At 38.2% G+C, this 14,682-nt stretch overlaps 1 protein-coding gene and 1 long non-coding RNA gene across 13 annotated transcripts in view; one reads left to right on the top strand and one right to left on the bottom strand.

The window, feature by feature from the left end:
- The window catches only part of NIN (ninein), a 101,360-nt gene extending 94,457 nt beyond the window's left edge, over positions 1 to 6,903 (top strand). For 9 of the 11 annotated variants that reach the window (XM_047861711.1, XM_047861709.1, XM_047861719.1 and 6 more), the window contains 2 exons: positions 699 to 812; positions 2,958 to 6,903. In XM_047861711.1, the coding sequence (XP_047717667.1) occupies positions 699 to 812; positions 2,958 to 3,167 (324 nt within the window). In that variant the 3' untranslated portion in view covers positions 3,168 to 6,903. Of the gene's footprint in view, positions 1 to 698; positions 942 to 2,957 lie in introns of those variants that run through there. The other 2 variants (XM_047861712.1, XM_047861722.1) reach the window with 1 other exon arrangement.
- The window catches only part of LOC125167520 (uncharacterized), an 80,980-nt gene that overhangs the window by 41,297 nt on the left and 25,001 nt on the right, over positions 1 to 14,682 (bottom strand). The window lies entirely within an intron of this gene.

Genomic DNA, 14,682 nt, shown 5'->3' with positions numbered 1-14,682 from the left:
AAGGGGAGAAGCCCTGGCTCTGTTTCTGCCCTCTCCTTTTATCTATGAGTTGTTTGTGGGGAGATTCTTAAGTTTTTTTATGATAAACCCAGCCTCCAATCCAGATGTTTGCTTCACAATGGCAAGTCAAATTGGAAAACAGATGACAACAATAACTGGCAGGAAGAAGCCGGTTATTATAAAGAAAGGAACAGTAACACCCTCACAGTAATCAGCCATTTTACACAGGAAAAATGGACACGCAAATTGCAAGCTGACTGGAAATGCTAAGTGATCCTGAATAAACTCAGTTTTGTTTTGGTCTTGAGAGACCCACAGTATTGCCAAGGCCCAAGTCACAGATGGAAGGTTGATAACCTTATTTTTAATTTACCATTGAAAACTATTTTACTAGAAGAAGTGCACACAGGTACTAAAATACGGGTTTTAAGAATTTTGCTTTATCTCAGGGGAAGATAGTAACACAGGTAAGATTTTTTTTTTTTTAATCTTTGATTCTCCGATAGGATTACTTTTCTAATGTGCAACCCATGCAGTGTTCAGAGCCCCCATTTCATCAGAAATCCACCCCTCCCGTTACAAAGGCACATATTTACTGTCCTTTCTCTAGGCATCTTGTGGGAAAAATAAATTACTAGGGCTTTCTTTTCGGTATGGCATATTTTTCAAATGACAACACATTTTTTTCTTCCCTTTAGGGAAACCAGGAACAACTGGTAACTGTCATGGAAGAACGGATGATGGAAGTTGAACAGAAATTGAAACTGGTGAAAAGGCTTCTTCAGGATAAAGTGAATCAGCTCAAAGAACAAGTGAGCCTCCCGGGTCCTCTCCACCCACCCACCCCACATTCCACTTTTAACTCCAGTTTTACATTCCTTTATTGCCATTAACGTGTTAATTTTTGTTGTCAAATAAAGGCAAATTCTACTACAAACGTATAGCAGGACTTAGGATTCACTGTCCCCCATACCACTCCAAAAATATGAAATCTGTATCCTACATTATTTTTCCAGAGCTCTCCTAAGGCCTGTTTGTCCACAATTTTAAAAATGTACATTTGCTAAGAGACTCATCTGGACCTAATGCATTCCTAATGAAGTTCCGTGGCTCAAATCTAATTTTTATAGATTTTTTTTATTTGCCCAAGACAGTAAACATTCTATTTAGATAACTAGAAAATTTATGTTGGTAAAAAATGGGGAGATAATAAATGGAACTTTAGCTTTGCTGTTTCCGACGGCTATGACGACTTCTAAAAGTCTTCTGGTTATATCTAGACCCCAAAAGGCTGTGCTCTGAATTAGAATAGGGACCCTGACCTGCTGGTGGCAGGTGTGGCCTGGGTTTAGAAAGTATTTGTGTAACCACTGAAGAGACATGCGAAAAAGGACCACTCTATAGTAAAGATTTATAGCTACTTTGGAAACTGAGATTAAGACCTGGGGAGGTGGGGGCAGAAATTGTCCCACCTGGTTTTCTAGACACATAAAACTTAAGAATAATAATACCAAGAGAAGGTCTTAGTGGAGAATTAGACAGGAACTTTTCTTTGCCCAATATCTTAATCACAAAATGGAAAGAAAAGAAAGTCTTACACAATAAGCATTTATTCAACCCTGTGATCATTCACTTATTCAAAACATAGTTACTACATGCCAAGTCCTTTTCTAAGTGCTAGAGATATGACAGTGAACAAAATCCTGCCAATGGGGAGCGTAGTTCACATACAAGGTATTAAGCATTTGGCAAGGTGGTAATTTTAAACAAAGAAAATCCGATCCACTCTATTTTCAGCAGAGGGGAACACAGGGAAGAATACTTGATCTAACTCCATGGTTTAAAGAAAGTTTCCTGAAGGCCTCTTCAAGTATTGACAGCTGAGTAAGATCTGAACAGGTGAAGAAGTGTGAGAAGGGCATTCTAGGCTACGGGAACATCATGCAGTTACGACAACATATGGTGTGTGGACATCTACAAATATTTTGGCATTAACAGATCATAGTGTCCTGAGAGGAGTAGGAGAAGAAACGGGAGAAATAGGGAGGAGTGGGCAGTAGAGGGTCTTAGGATGAAGAGCCAGGAGTGTTTTGTAAACGGCAGGAAGAAAGGGAGAGAAGAAGGGATGAAATGTTTCCTTAGAACAGCTCAATAGAGTAGGTTAGTATGTTACACTTGACCGTCATCTAGATTCCAGGCTTCAGGTGTTATTGTCTTTATCATTGCCCTTTGCAATGCTAATAAATTAGCCACTCTCCATTGTTCTTTTTTCCCCTGAAACCTCTATACTTTTAGATGCCCTGGTTAAAACTGCCTGTAAAATGAGGTGTAATGAGGGAAGGGAGGGTTGGAATACACATAATAGGAACCAAAATAAAATTATCACAAGGCCACTGACAAGTTTTCCCATCCCTTGACTATATATTTTAACCATAAAAATTAAAATCTTCTGACAAGTTCTATGTAGAAGAGGAAGAGTTAAGGAAAAGGAGCTGCCCAGATCTTACCTCTATATTATAATACATGAACCAAATTTTAAAATAATCAGTAGGTTATAGCTATGAATGGGAAGGAAACTCAAGCATCTGTTAAGAACAGAGTTAAAGTTCACACCCTAAACCTCAGAAGTTATGAAAGTGTTTTGCTATTTTTAGGGAACGAAAAAGCAGTAACACCTAATTTACTTAGGTGGGAAAAAAAAGCTTTCATTTTTTGAGCTTTCAAATATCAATCTGTTCTTTTATTAGTGGCTTCTACAAACTTTATGCAAAGAAACAGCTTGGAAAAAGTGGATGTGCTCTGCCTGTATCCCTGATGCCACGTCTAATGTTAAACCTGTATTGTTAAATAAAAGAATATAAGTCATTTGCCTTTATGAACAACTGTCCTAATGTCAGACCTTAAACTTAAGACAGTTACAGAAATGGAGTCAAAATGTTTCTGGTTTCTGTTTCTAGCTGTGCAAGAATACTAAAGCAGATGCGATGGTGAAGGATTTGTATGTTGAAAATGCCCAGTTGTTGAGAGCTCTGGAAATGACTGAACAGCGACAAAAAACAGCAGAAAAGAAAAATTACCTCCTAGAAGAGAAGATTGCCAGCCTCAGTAATATAGTCAGGAATCTGGCACCAGCACCACTGACTTCTACACCTCCCTTGAGGTCATAGCCAAGCCAAAGGATACACTCATTTGTGCACTTTACTGAAATGGATGGAACATTTCAGTAGGTTCTCTCAACCTTTTTTTTTTTTTTTAAACCTTTACTGGTTTAAAGTTCAGCTCAACCTAAAACTGCCAGCAACAGAACTGTACTCTCCATTCACTGTAATTAGTTTTTCTAAAGAGACTCTAATGGAAGCTGCAAATAGTCACATATTTCACTGTTTAAATTATTCCCCAGTTTTGAATTTTAAAGACATACCCTGATAGCCACCAAAAAGGTGGGTATATGAACACAATGCAAGAATCTTAAAACCCCCAGTTGTGAATAAGTTAAAAAACAAAACAAAACAATATTATGTACAAATGTTTGTGTAAATTCCAGGTATTTTAAGTTTTAGATCTGATGAGTTTGTTTTGATCTTTATTTGAAAACCAAATGTCTGTCTGCTTACACATTTAAATATGGAGAAGTCATTCTGTTTCCAATAATTTTGGCTCTTTAGTGAGAGACCCTGAGCTCAATAACCACGGAGGACAGAAGAGCCAGAGCCCATGTACTTGACCTTCTAACACCTATGGCAGTATTACCACTCCTGATGGATTATGGATACTAAAAACTGATTTACTCAACTGCACTGTTAACTAAGGTTAAAACTGTACTTGCTTTAAAAAACCCAACTTTCTTTAAGCATTTTTTTTCCTTCTGACAAGTTTCATTTGGGGAGCTTATCTTCTAAGAAATGGATAAAGCCACATTCTTATAGCATTTGAGCTATAAGGAAAGCACTGAACACAAACCACTTTCAACAGTTACTCTTAGAAGAGAGTTAAGCAAACCATGTGGTTTTCTCTCTCTCTAAAGTCTTGGAGTTCATCAACTTATAGGGTTGCTTCAAGAACTCAGGGAACAGTATTTTAAATGGTCTTCCTGAAACACTGTAGGGCCTCTTTAAGAATCTGAAATGCATAAGCCATGTGACCTTATTTGTCTTAGATTTAGAGCCATAGGATTTTTAGTTTTACATTTTTACTGAATTTACTCTTTTGGAAAAAAAAAAGCATTGATTTTAGCGTTAAAAACTAACTTGAAGTTATTATTTGTTTAACAGAGGAATAGGAAGTATGGAAATTTTAACCTAACACCTCAAATCTGATCATAAGAATTTCTTAACTCTGATAAGCACTGGCATGCATTCTGAGGTAAAGGAGTGCCAAATAGGATTTTCCATTCAGTCGCAAGACCAGAACTTTCTATAACAGTCAACATTTTAGAATAGGTAACTTTTATTTTCCCCAAGTAAAATCTTTGCTTCTAGCCCACTTCAGCTAGTCAGGCATTGGTGGAGGACTTACTATGTGTAAGACACTAACAAAGCTCATCTTAACCAGCTATTTGTTTTTGTAGGACAGCAATTAGATAAGAAAAATTCACTCTGATACATTCCTGGAAGGCCAAGCCCATCAATTTACAAGACAAATAACAGCAAAATCACATACTGCTTTATGGGCAGCAACAAAAGATGAAGCAAACCACCTAAGAGGTCATATAGAGTTAACAAAAAAAATCTTTGGGCACCTGGGTGGCTCAGTGGGTTAAGCATCCAACTCTTGATCTCGACTCAGGTCATGATCTCACGGTTCATGGGATGGAGCCCCTTGTGGGGCTCTGCCCTGACAGCATGGGCCTGCTTGGGATTCTTCCCCTCTCTCTGCCCTTCCCCGACTTGTGCGCGCAAGCACTCGCGCTCTAATAAACAAAAAAAATTTTTTAACAAAATTTGCATCAAGCAACTTTAGATAGGTTTGTGGCCTAACCATCTATTAGTCCCACCTGACAACCTACTGCCAGCACTGGAGTCCTCACTACCAGAGCTCTGACAAGGCATGGCCATTTGTGGGACTGGAATTCACATCCATGAAACAGACCTTTTCATGTCTGGACAGCTCTTATCAGAAAGTCATGAATACCCCCCTGGAAAAATAACTAATTTTAATTCTTCCCTTTAGTTATCCTTCAAAACATTTGATGTCTGCTATCACGCCTTCCTTAATCTTTCTTCCCCAGTACAAACATTACTAGTAAGCCCAACTACTTGTATGGCATAGGCTTTAACAGAGAATCTTTTTCACTTAAAACTGTGGCTAGACCTAGGCTACTAAGGTCATAAATAAACTATGCATCTGTGGTATATTTATGTAATATGATTCAAGTTACTCAAGGTTATTGCTATCAAAACTGAACAAGCAAATTACTCAAATTACTGGCTTTAGCATATGATCACATGTGTTGTATTTTTTACATTATGAAAAGCATAGGTTAATTTCTCATTAATGTGTATTTACATGTATATAAAATGCTGTACAATGCATGTAAATAGGACTTTCTGGAAAGTTTTAGAAAACATTCAGAATCCCCTTTATCCAAAAATCAAAATGCTGCTCAAATGAAAGTTGACTCAGTCAATATCTAGGTGCTTATTCATTTCTTGCTTTACTGCACTTATAAAATTGCAAGACCAACGTGAGAAATAGTTACCTTAAATTTACACATTTGTGCAGTTTATTTTTGTAGACTAGAGTGGGAATTTAGCTGGCAATTTATAATAGCACGTTATTTTATAGGCATTTAGCCACTTGTTTATTAAAAGCACTGGTTAAACTTTCTTTGTATTTCTGAACAGTTATTTATGTTAGTTTCAGAAGATGGGATCTTCATTTCAAGGAAAGAAAATCAGGTTTGCCTTTGTGATAATGTTAACTGAGACAAAAATGTGTGTAACAAAGCCTACATTGTTCTATTTTTGCTTTCTTATGCTTTTTAGAGCCTGAACTCTTAAGCTCAAGTTGTGAGGAGAGAAAAGTAGAGAGGGAGGGGTAGAACTGATCACAGTATTTTATTTTTCTAGAACTCTTTTAAAACCCAGATTTTAAAAACTATTTTAAATGTGAATCCTTCCCAGGAGCTTCAAATGCATTGCTTATGTATTTAATCTCAAGCATATTTTACATAAATAGATCACAAAATCATGAGTTTTTAGGGTATCAAAGGAGGTCTTACAGGTCTAGTGTTTCAATAATGTACAAATACCCAGGTCAGGTATTGTTATGATGAACTTTTTTTTTTCCTGGAAGAATGAATAAAAAGTCTACTTTATGGTCAACTTTGACATGTAGGAATGATTTTTTGTGGGTTTTCTTCTTGAGTGAAGAAAAAAAAAAATGTGTTGTTTTTGTCAGCATCTTAAAAGGTATTCCCAATCCAGGCACGACTAAGTGCTTTGTAAGAGTATTGAGCAAGTCTTGTTTTGAATGGATTACCTATAATGACTCAGTGGAATGAGAGACAATTTCGGCCAAAAGCCAAGTCAAAACCTAATAACCAAAGTATTCCATATTTAAAACTTATCATGTTAGGGCCTATTTGAACATCTCATAGACTAAAACAGAAAACACTGCATGGCATATGGATAGCTGTTTAATAATAAAAGTTAGCTCTTTATTTCTCAGCTTTTTTGAATGATTTAACATTATGAGAAGACACTTTCACACCATGATTTAAGGGAACACTGGTTTTGTGGAGGAAAAAAAAAAAACGAGTTCATCAAAAGCCATCCACAGGATAACTTTTTGAAATAAAATTGTGTATGTGTTGATATCAACTTTGTATATTTCATCTTAGCCATTCTATCTTAGGAAGGTTTTAATGTGAGCTTAAGATGTAAATAAATAATTTTGCAAACATGGCTGTTTTGTATACATCCTGAACTTTTAAACAGTGTCCATGTGTTTACCATTGGTCCTTAGAGTAAAAGCATCAATAATACTGCACTAAACACATTCTACAAATGCAGAGTCTCAGTACCCACTCCAGACCTAACACCATATTCTTCATATTCTGCATTTTAAGAAGATCTGAGCGTTGGGACTCCATTTCTGTCATAGAATTGAGGACTTCTGGACCAGCCAGGTTGGGGTCTCTGTACCCTGTAGTATGGTTCATTATTTACTTCTAGAATCCTGACTTAACCTCAGGCGAGGCCCTACTTGAGATTGTGGGTGCTTCCGAAGTGGCTTGGTTTCACTTTTCCATCTTTATGGGTGACTCAAACTTTCTTAGTTGAGCTGCTCGTGACTGGTTAGATATATGCAAGTATAGTCATAAAAGTTAACCTGAACGAACATTGAGGCACTAGCTGAATACTGAAACGTAGAAGCAAAATGGTGGCCAAACCAGACCCATCTCACAAGCCTTGTTTTATTTACTTTTCAAGCTTTTACTTATTTATTTTGACAGAGCAAGAGCATGCAGGGGAGAAGACAGAGAAAGGGAGGGAGAATCACAAGCACGCTCCATGCCCAGTGCAGAGCCCAATGTGGGGCTTGATCTCACAATGGTGAGATCACAACCTGAGCTGAAATCAAAAGCTGGATGCTTAACCAGCTGAGTCACCCAGGTGCCCCTCAAAGCTTTCATATCAGGCACATACTGCCTTTATGAGGCAAGAGCTATTATTCTTTACAGATGAGTAAATTGAAACTTGTGACTTACTCAAGGTCACACAGCCAGCTAAATAGGGCACTCAGGACTTAAGGCCCAGATTTGTCTATATTAATATGTTGCAGCAACACTTGTATCAATTTCTACTTCCATCAAATGCATACTATAAAGAAAAATCTAAATCATTCCTGGTTTACTGTATGATCTGATGGGGGTAGAGTATTTATACACACAAAAAAGTTAGGAAAAATGTATCCATGTAGCAGATGGTTACACTTTGTTGATAGATGCAATACTATGGGCACTAGGATAAGGAAGGTTAACATCTTCAGGTATTTAATTTTTTTTAATGTTTATTTTTGAGAGAAAGCACGAGCCAAGCAGGGGCAGAGAGAGGGGGGACACAGCATCTGAAGCAGGCTCCAGGCTCTGAGTGGTCAGCGCAGAGCCTGACGTGGGGCTCAAACTCACAGGCTATAAGAACATGACCTGAGCCGAAGTCAGACACTTAACGGACTGAGCCACCCAGGCGCCCCAACATCTTCAGGTATTTTAATGTAGACTGGGGAAGGTTCTTCACCTATTCTATTAAAGGTAATTGTGTATGTGCTTCATTGAGATTAGTGTAATCTGTTTGCGGTCTCATTCATCTTGCATTCAAAAAGTCATGTTTTCTAATATTTACTTGGTGTCCAATAAAATGGTTAGATTTTAGTCAAAGGATCGGAATTTTAACCTAAATTATATAAATTATTATCTGTTGATTAAAAAGTTAAGTTTAAATTAGATAAAATATGACATAAGTCACAAAAGTGGTTTTTATTTAGTGTTTGGTTTTTGCCTCATTTATAAATCCGGGAAAATAACTAATTTAAACAAGTGAACATCTTTAAAAAAAAAAAAAATTAAAACTCCACAAAGGCAAACCATAAAACTGAAACAGTGAAATGCCAACTAAAGAGTAGTCAACTGTTGCGGGGGTGGTGCCTGGGTGGCCCAGTTAAGCATCTAACCAGCGCAGGTCATGATCTCAAGGTTCGTGGGTTCGAGCCCCAGGTCGGGCTCTGTGCTGACAGCTCGGAGCCTGGAGCCTGCTTCTGATTCTATGTCTCTCTCTCTGCCCCTCCCCCACTCATGCCTCTCTTGGTCTCTCGAAAATGAATTAATGTAAAAAAAAAAAAAAAAAAAGTAGGCAACTGGGGTGCCTGGCTGACTCAGTCAATAGAGCATTTGACTCTTCATCTCGGGGTCATGAGTTCAAACCCCACATTGGGTGTAGAGCTTACTTAAGGAAAAAAGAAAAAAAGGAGGCAACCACATAAAATAAAGCTGGATACCCTCATGTTAAAAGTATTTAATTCTAAATGCATGAGATATGCTTTACTAGTGAAGGCAAAGTAAAAATCTGAACAGTCCTTAAAGCCCAGATGAGCATTTACCAAACATTTTTCTTTCCTGTTTGGAATTTTATCTGTCTTCAAGATCTCAAGCAGGCACCAACCCAGTCCCAGGCACTAAGATGTTATCCAGTATTGCAATGCTATGGACAATAGGGATTATTCTAGAAAAATGTCAATGTAAAAAAGCAGAAAAAGAAGAAAGAAAGAAAGAAAGAAAGAAAGAGGAGAAAAACCTGCAGAAATGTTCTACATTAAAGGAGACCAAACACACATGAAAACTAAATGCAATACCTACTCCTAGGTTATAATTTTATAATGGAGAAACCAAGGGAAAAAAATGGGAATATGGATGGTGTAGTGTAGTATTTTATCAATGTTAAAAAATTAATGACATTGATAATTAATGTGTTTATGTAAGACTATTGTAAGGAAATATACAATGAAGTTTTTTAGGGATAAAGAACCATAATGTATGCAACTTATTCACAAGTGATTCAGAAACAAAATTACATACACGCACACGGGCGCACGCACACACACAATAAAGTAATGAGGCCAAATGTTTTTTTAAAAATGGGGAAAGGTTATGCAAGTATTTGTAATACTCTTGCAACCTTCTTTAGGTTTGCAATTATTTCCAAATAAAATGTTTCCATGTATAACATACACTAAATGTGAGGGCACCTGGGTGGCTTAGTAGGTTAAGAGTCTGACTTGGGCTCAGATCACCATCTTGTGGTCCATGAGTTCAAGCCACGCATCAGGCTCCGTGCTGACAGGTCAAAGCCTAGAACCTGCTTCAGACTCTGTGTCACTGTCTCTCTCTCTCTCTGTCCCTCCCCTGCTCGCACTGTGTCTCTATCTCTAAAAAATAAATAAACATTGAAAAAATGTTTAACAAAAAGAAATCTAAATGTGATAGTAGGCCTTTAAAGTTAACCTCATAGCAACTCTGAACAGTAGATGGTATTCCAATGGTAGAGAAGAGGAAACTGACTAGAAGCCATTTATGGCAGGTAGAAAACACACTTTATCCATGTCTACAAATGCTTGTACTCTCCTGCTACCCTAGGAAGAATGTGACTCAAAGAAACAAACTTGTTGCAGCTAGTTTAATTTAAAGGGGATTTACTATAAGGAATCAAATTTGTTTAATGGAACCCAAGGGCAGAAAATATAGACACACTTCACTAAAGACCTTTGGTATTCTCCCCTACCACCCCGCCCCCATCTCTATCCCTATCTATCTCTCATCACATGGTCTCTCTTTGCTTTTCTCCCTGCACCAGTGTGGTGGGGGGGGGGGGGGGGGGGGGGGAGGGGGAGGTAGCAGCAGTGTTTTCCTGCTTTCCATCACGTCCTTATTCAAATCCAAGTAGAATCCAATCATTACTTCCAAGTCACAATTTCAAATTCTTTAAAAATCTGATTAGGTCGTGGAAAGAGCCTTGCCTGGTCAGTCAACTATGGATAGCAAGAGTCAGGGTCTTGGGGTACGGTACAAGCTGCAGAGGCTACTGCGTGAGACAGAATACTCTCCTATATCAGGGGTTACAGCAGACAGTGAAGGAAACTTAGGCTAAAGATATGCAGACAGTAGATAAAAACAGCTTTAAAAGGTAGAATTTCAGGGGCACCTGGCTGGCTTACCCAAGGAGAGAGAGGGAAAGAGAGAGAACCCAAGCAGGCTCCTCACGGTCAGGGCAGAACCCCACGTGGGGCTCGAACCCACAAACCATGAGATCATGACCTGAGCCTAGAGGAAGAGTTGGATGCTTCATCAACTGAGCCTACCCATGCACCCAGATAAGTACCATTTTAAATGCCACCTGGTGACAAATGTAATTGCTCACTATTCCTGTTATTCCTACCTTTTGTCCTTGTTCCCTGCCCCCACTCCTTTGTCCCAAGTCCTACATTTTCTCCAGATATCACATAGCTCCATCAGAGTGTCCACCCAAGTCACAGTGGGTGTAAGAAATACCACCTACCATAACCTACTTAAACAGGACAATCCTGTAACAACTTATTTAAAATATTGACCAGGAAGGCAAAAGTTAAAGGTCTTTTCAAAAATATAAAAACCAATGAGTCTGGGTGGCTCCATCAGTTCATCTGAAGCTTGATTTCAGCTCATGTCATGATCTCACAGTTTTGAGATCAAGCCTAACATCATTTAGCCCCGCATTTGGCTCCGTGCTGACAGGGCAGAGCCTGCTTGAGATTCTCCTTCTCCCTCTCTTTCTGTCCATCCCCCACAGTCTTTCTCTCAAAATAACAGGAAAAAAATTTACATCATTATATATATATATATATATATATATATATATGTATATATATATATATACACACACACACACGTATATGTACATATATACACATACACATTATACATATATATGAAGAAGGCTTAAATTTTGTATTAAGACCATGCATAAAAGAAATTCTGTTGAAGTTTTTCAAATATTTTCCCTTAGTCTCAAGGACTGGTGTAGGAGCCCCTCCTATGTGCTCATAAACACCTTCTGCATTCCCAGGTAAAATAGGTAACACTCTGTGTAATTGCCTACTGCCTGTCTCATCTCCATTAGACTAAGACCTTTTAAGATAAGAACTAGTGCCTTATTTACCATGGTATTCCCAGTTCCCAAGTCAATGCCTGAAAAAAAAAAAAAATTGGTGCTCAATTAATATTCATTATATGGGTGTAAAAGTATATAGATTTCTCAGGTTGTCATCCTGTAATGGCACTGCACTCACAGGAGATTAAGTATCCCTACTGTTGTATGTATAGGATTTATGGTGCCCTTCTCGGTCTTCTCTTTATTGTTTATTACAGGACCAAAATTTGGAGCACCTGGGTGGCTCAGTCAGTTAAGCATCCAACTTCAGCTCAGGTCATGATCGCATAGTTATTCAGTTTGAGCCTCAGGTCAGGCTCTGTGCTGACCACTCAGAGCCTGGAGCCTGCTTCAGATTCTGTCTCTCCCTCTGTCTCTCTGCCCCTCTCCTGGTTGTGATCTCTCTCTCTCTCTCTCTCTCTCTCTCTCTCAAAATTAAACATTAAAAAAATTTTAAGTACCATAATTTTAAAAAATAGTAAGAAGTTGTAGAAAAATTTCCAGGTAATTTAAGAAAAACTCATCTTCTAGCACGATAAAAACCAAGTGCTATATTCCAGCAGTTGAAAGAATACATTTCCTGTCCAGGCCCATAAATCACAATCTATTAATTCTGACAAAAAGTATACAAACTCATGACACTGACATTAGTGGTTTCTAAGACAGTGTAACAAGTTAAATACCACTCTTTCTTTAAAAAAAAAAAAAAAAAAGAAAAAGGAAAAAGGAAAAAAACGGGCAAATTTCTAGTAAATTTTTTTGGATAGAGATGCTGGGCTTAAATTATCACATGTAATGTTACAATTGTTTAATCTTTGCTATTCAACAAATTGCAACATTCTAACTTTTCTGGTAAAAGCAAAAACGCACAAGTTGGTTTCTGCTCTGAGTGCATGCAATGGGGTCAGCCTCTGCCTCAAGGTTTGTGCCTGGATGGGATTTAAAAGTCTTCCTACAATAAATTGTCACCACCTGTTTGAACCTAGCAATCTCATGATACAAGACAGTCTCTTCCCATCCACTCTTTTTTTATTTCTATTCTTCTGCTCATTAGACATGTACTTTAAATTTTTAAATTTTTTTTCAACGTTTATTTATTTTTGGGACAGAAAGAGACAGAGCATGAACGGGGGAGCATGAACACAGAATCGGAAACAGGCTCCAGGCTCTGAGCCATCATCAGCCCAGAGCCCGACGCGGGGCTCGAACTCCCGGACCGCGAGATCGTGACCTGGCTGAAGTCGGACGCTCAACCGACTGCGCCACCCAGGCGCCCCTAGACATGTACTTTAAAATGAAGTTATGCAAGAACCAAGGCCACTTCAGAACAATTCCTTAAAATTTCCTACCAAAATGAAAAATAATTTTGCAACTTCTTAAATTCAAAGATTAAAGACTACACATATTTTTAAAGAATATTCTGAAAAAAAAATTTTTAAAGCACTATGAAGTAAACATTATCCCAAATCCTAACACCCAGTAGAAGCCACTATTAATATTTTGGTGAACTCTCTCATATGTGGAATTTAAAAACAGATGAAAATAGTGGAAGGAAAAATAAGATAAAAACAGAGAGGGGTGCCTGGGTGGCTCAGTTGGTTGGGCTTTTGACTTTGGCTCAGATCATAATCTTGTGGTTTGTGGTTGGTGAGTTCAAGCCCCTGCATCAGGCTCTATGCTGACAGCTCAGAGCCTGGAGCCTGCTTTGGATTCTGTGTCTCCCCTTCTCTCTGCCACTCGCCTATGTATGCTCTGTTTCTCTCTCCATCTCAAAAATAAACATTTAAAAAAATTTTTTAAAAAAGATAAAAAACAGAGGGAATGGGGCACGTGAGTGGCTCAGTTAAGTGTCTAACTCTTGATTTTTGGCTCAGGTCATGATCTCATGGTTTGTGAGATACAGTCCCATGTGCTGACAGCGTGGAGCCTGCTTAGGATTCTCTGGCTCTCTCGCTCTCAAAAATAAACATTAAAAACAAAAAACAGGGAGGAAAACAATTAAGAGACTCTTACATATAGAGAAGTGAGGTTTTCTTTTTTTTTTTTTTTTTTTTTTTTCAACGTTTATTTATTTTTGGGACAGAAAGAGACAGAGCATGAACGGGGCAGGGGCAGAGAGAGAGGGAGACACAGAATCGGAAACAGGCTCCAGGCTCTGAGCCATCAGCCCAGAGCCTGACGTGGGGCTCGAACTCACGAACCACGAGATCGTGACCTGGCTGAAGTCAGATGCTTAACCGACTGCGCCACCCAGGCGCCCCGAGAAGTGAGGTTTTCTGAAGGGGTGTCGGGTGGGGCAATGGGCTAAATGGGTTGTGGGCATTAAAAAAGGGCACTTGTTGGGATGAACACTGGGTGTTATGTGTAAATTATGAATCACTAAATTCTACTCTGAAACCAATAGTATACAATATGTTAACTAACGTGAATTTAAATGAAAATAAATTTTGTTGAACTCTTTCAGACATAATTTTGTGCTTACATATGTACACATACGCATATTCACACAATTTTATGTAAATGACAGCATACGCATACATGTGTGTATACATATACACACACATACATGTGGTTTGCTCCATAATTCTCCTGTATAACAGATGTCACATTATCTTCCTTAACTAATATAAGTCTAACTTCAAGCTCCTCACTCTGGTGTCAGTGACTTGTTGTAATTTGATGGTTACAACCATCCTTTGTAAGATTGTATGAGTCCCAGCTACTAACCATTAGGCTACTACCCTCTTTTACTCCCATTTATTACAGAGTTTAACACCTGGATCAATATTTTGTAGACAGCTATTCCTGTCATTATTCTTGACGACTTCAATTTCCATATAACTGACAAGAGTCCAGGGGAGGTGGTGGAGTTTAATTAGATAGCAATTCTTTTGAGAAGTTGGGTTGTAAAAGGAGGTAGATATGACCCACAGAGAAGACTTGTTTTTAAGATAGAAGACACTTAAGTATCAAACTTGAGTCTAATGGAGATCAGACAAGT

The sequence above is a fragment of the Prionailurus viverrinus genome, chromosome B3 (genome assembly GCF_022837055.1).
Source record: "Prionailurus viverrinus isolate Anna chromosome B3, UM_Priviv_1.0, whole genome shotgun sequence".
NCBI lineage: Eukaryota > Metazoa > Chordata > Mammalia > Carnivora > Felidae > Prionailurus > Prionailurus viverrinus.
The sequence above is the reverse complement of the archived record's forward strand: the minus strand, read 5'-3'. Positions and strand labels throughout refer to the sequence as shown.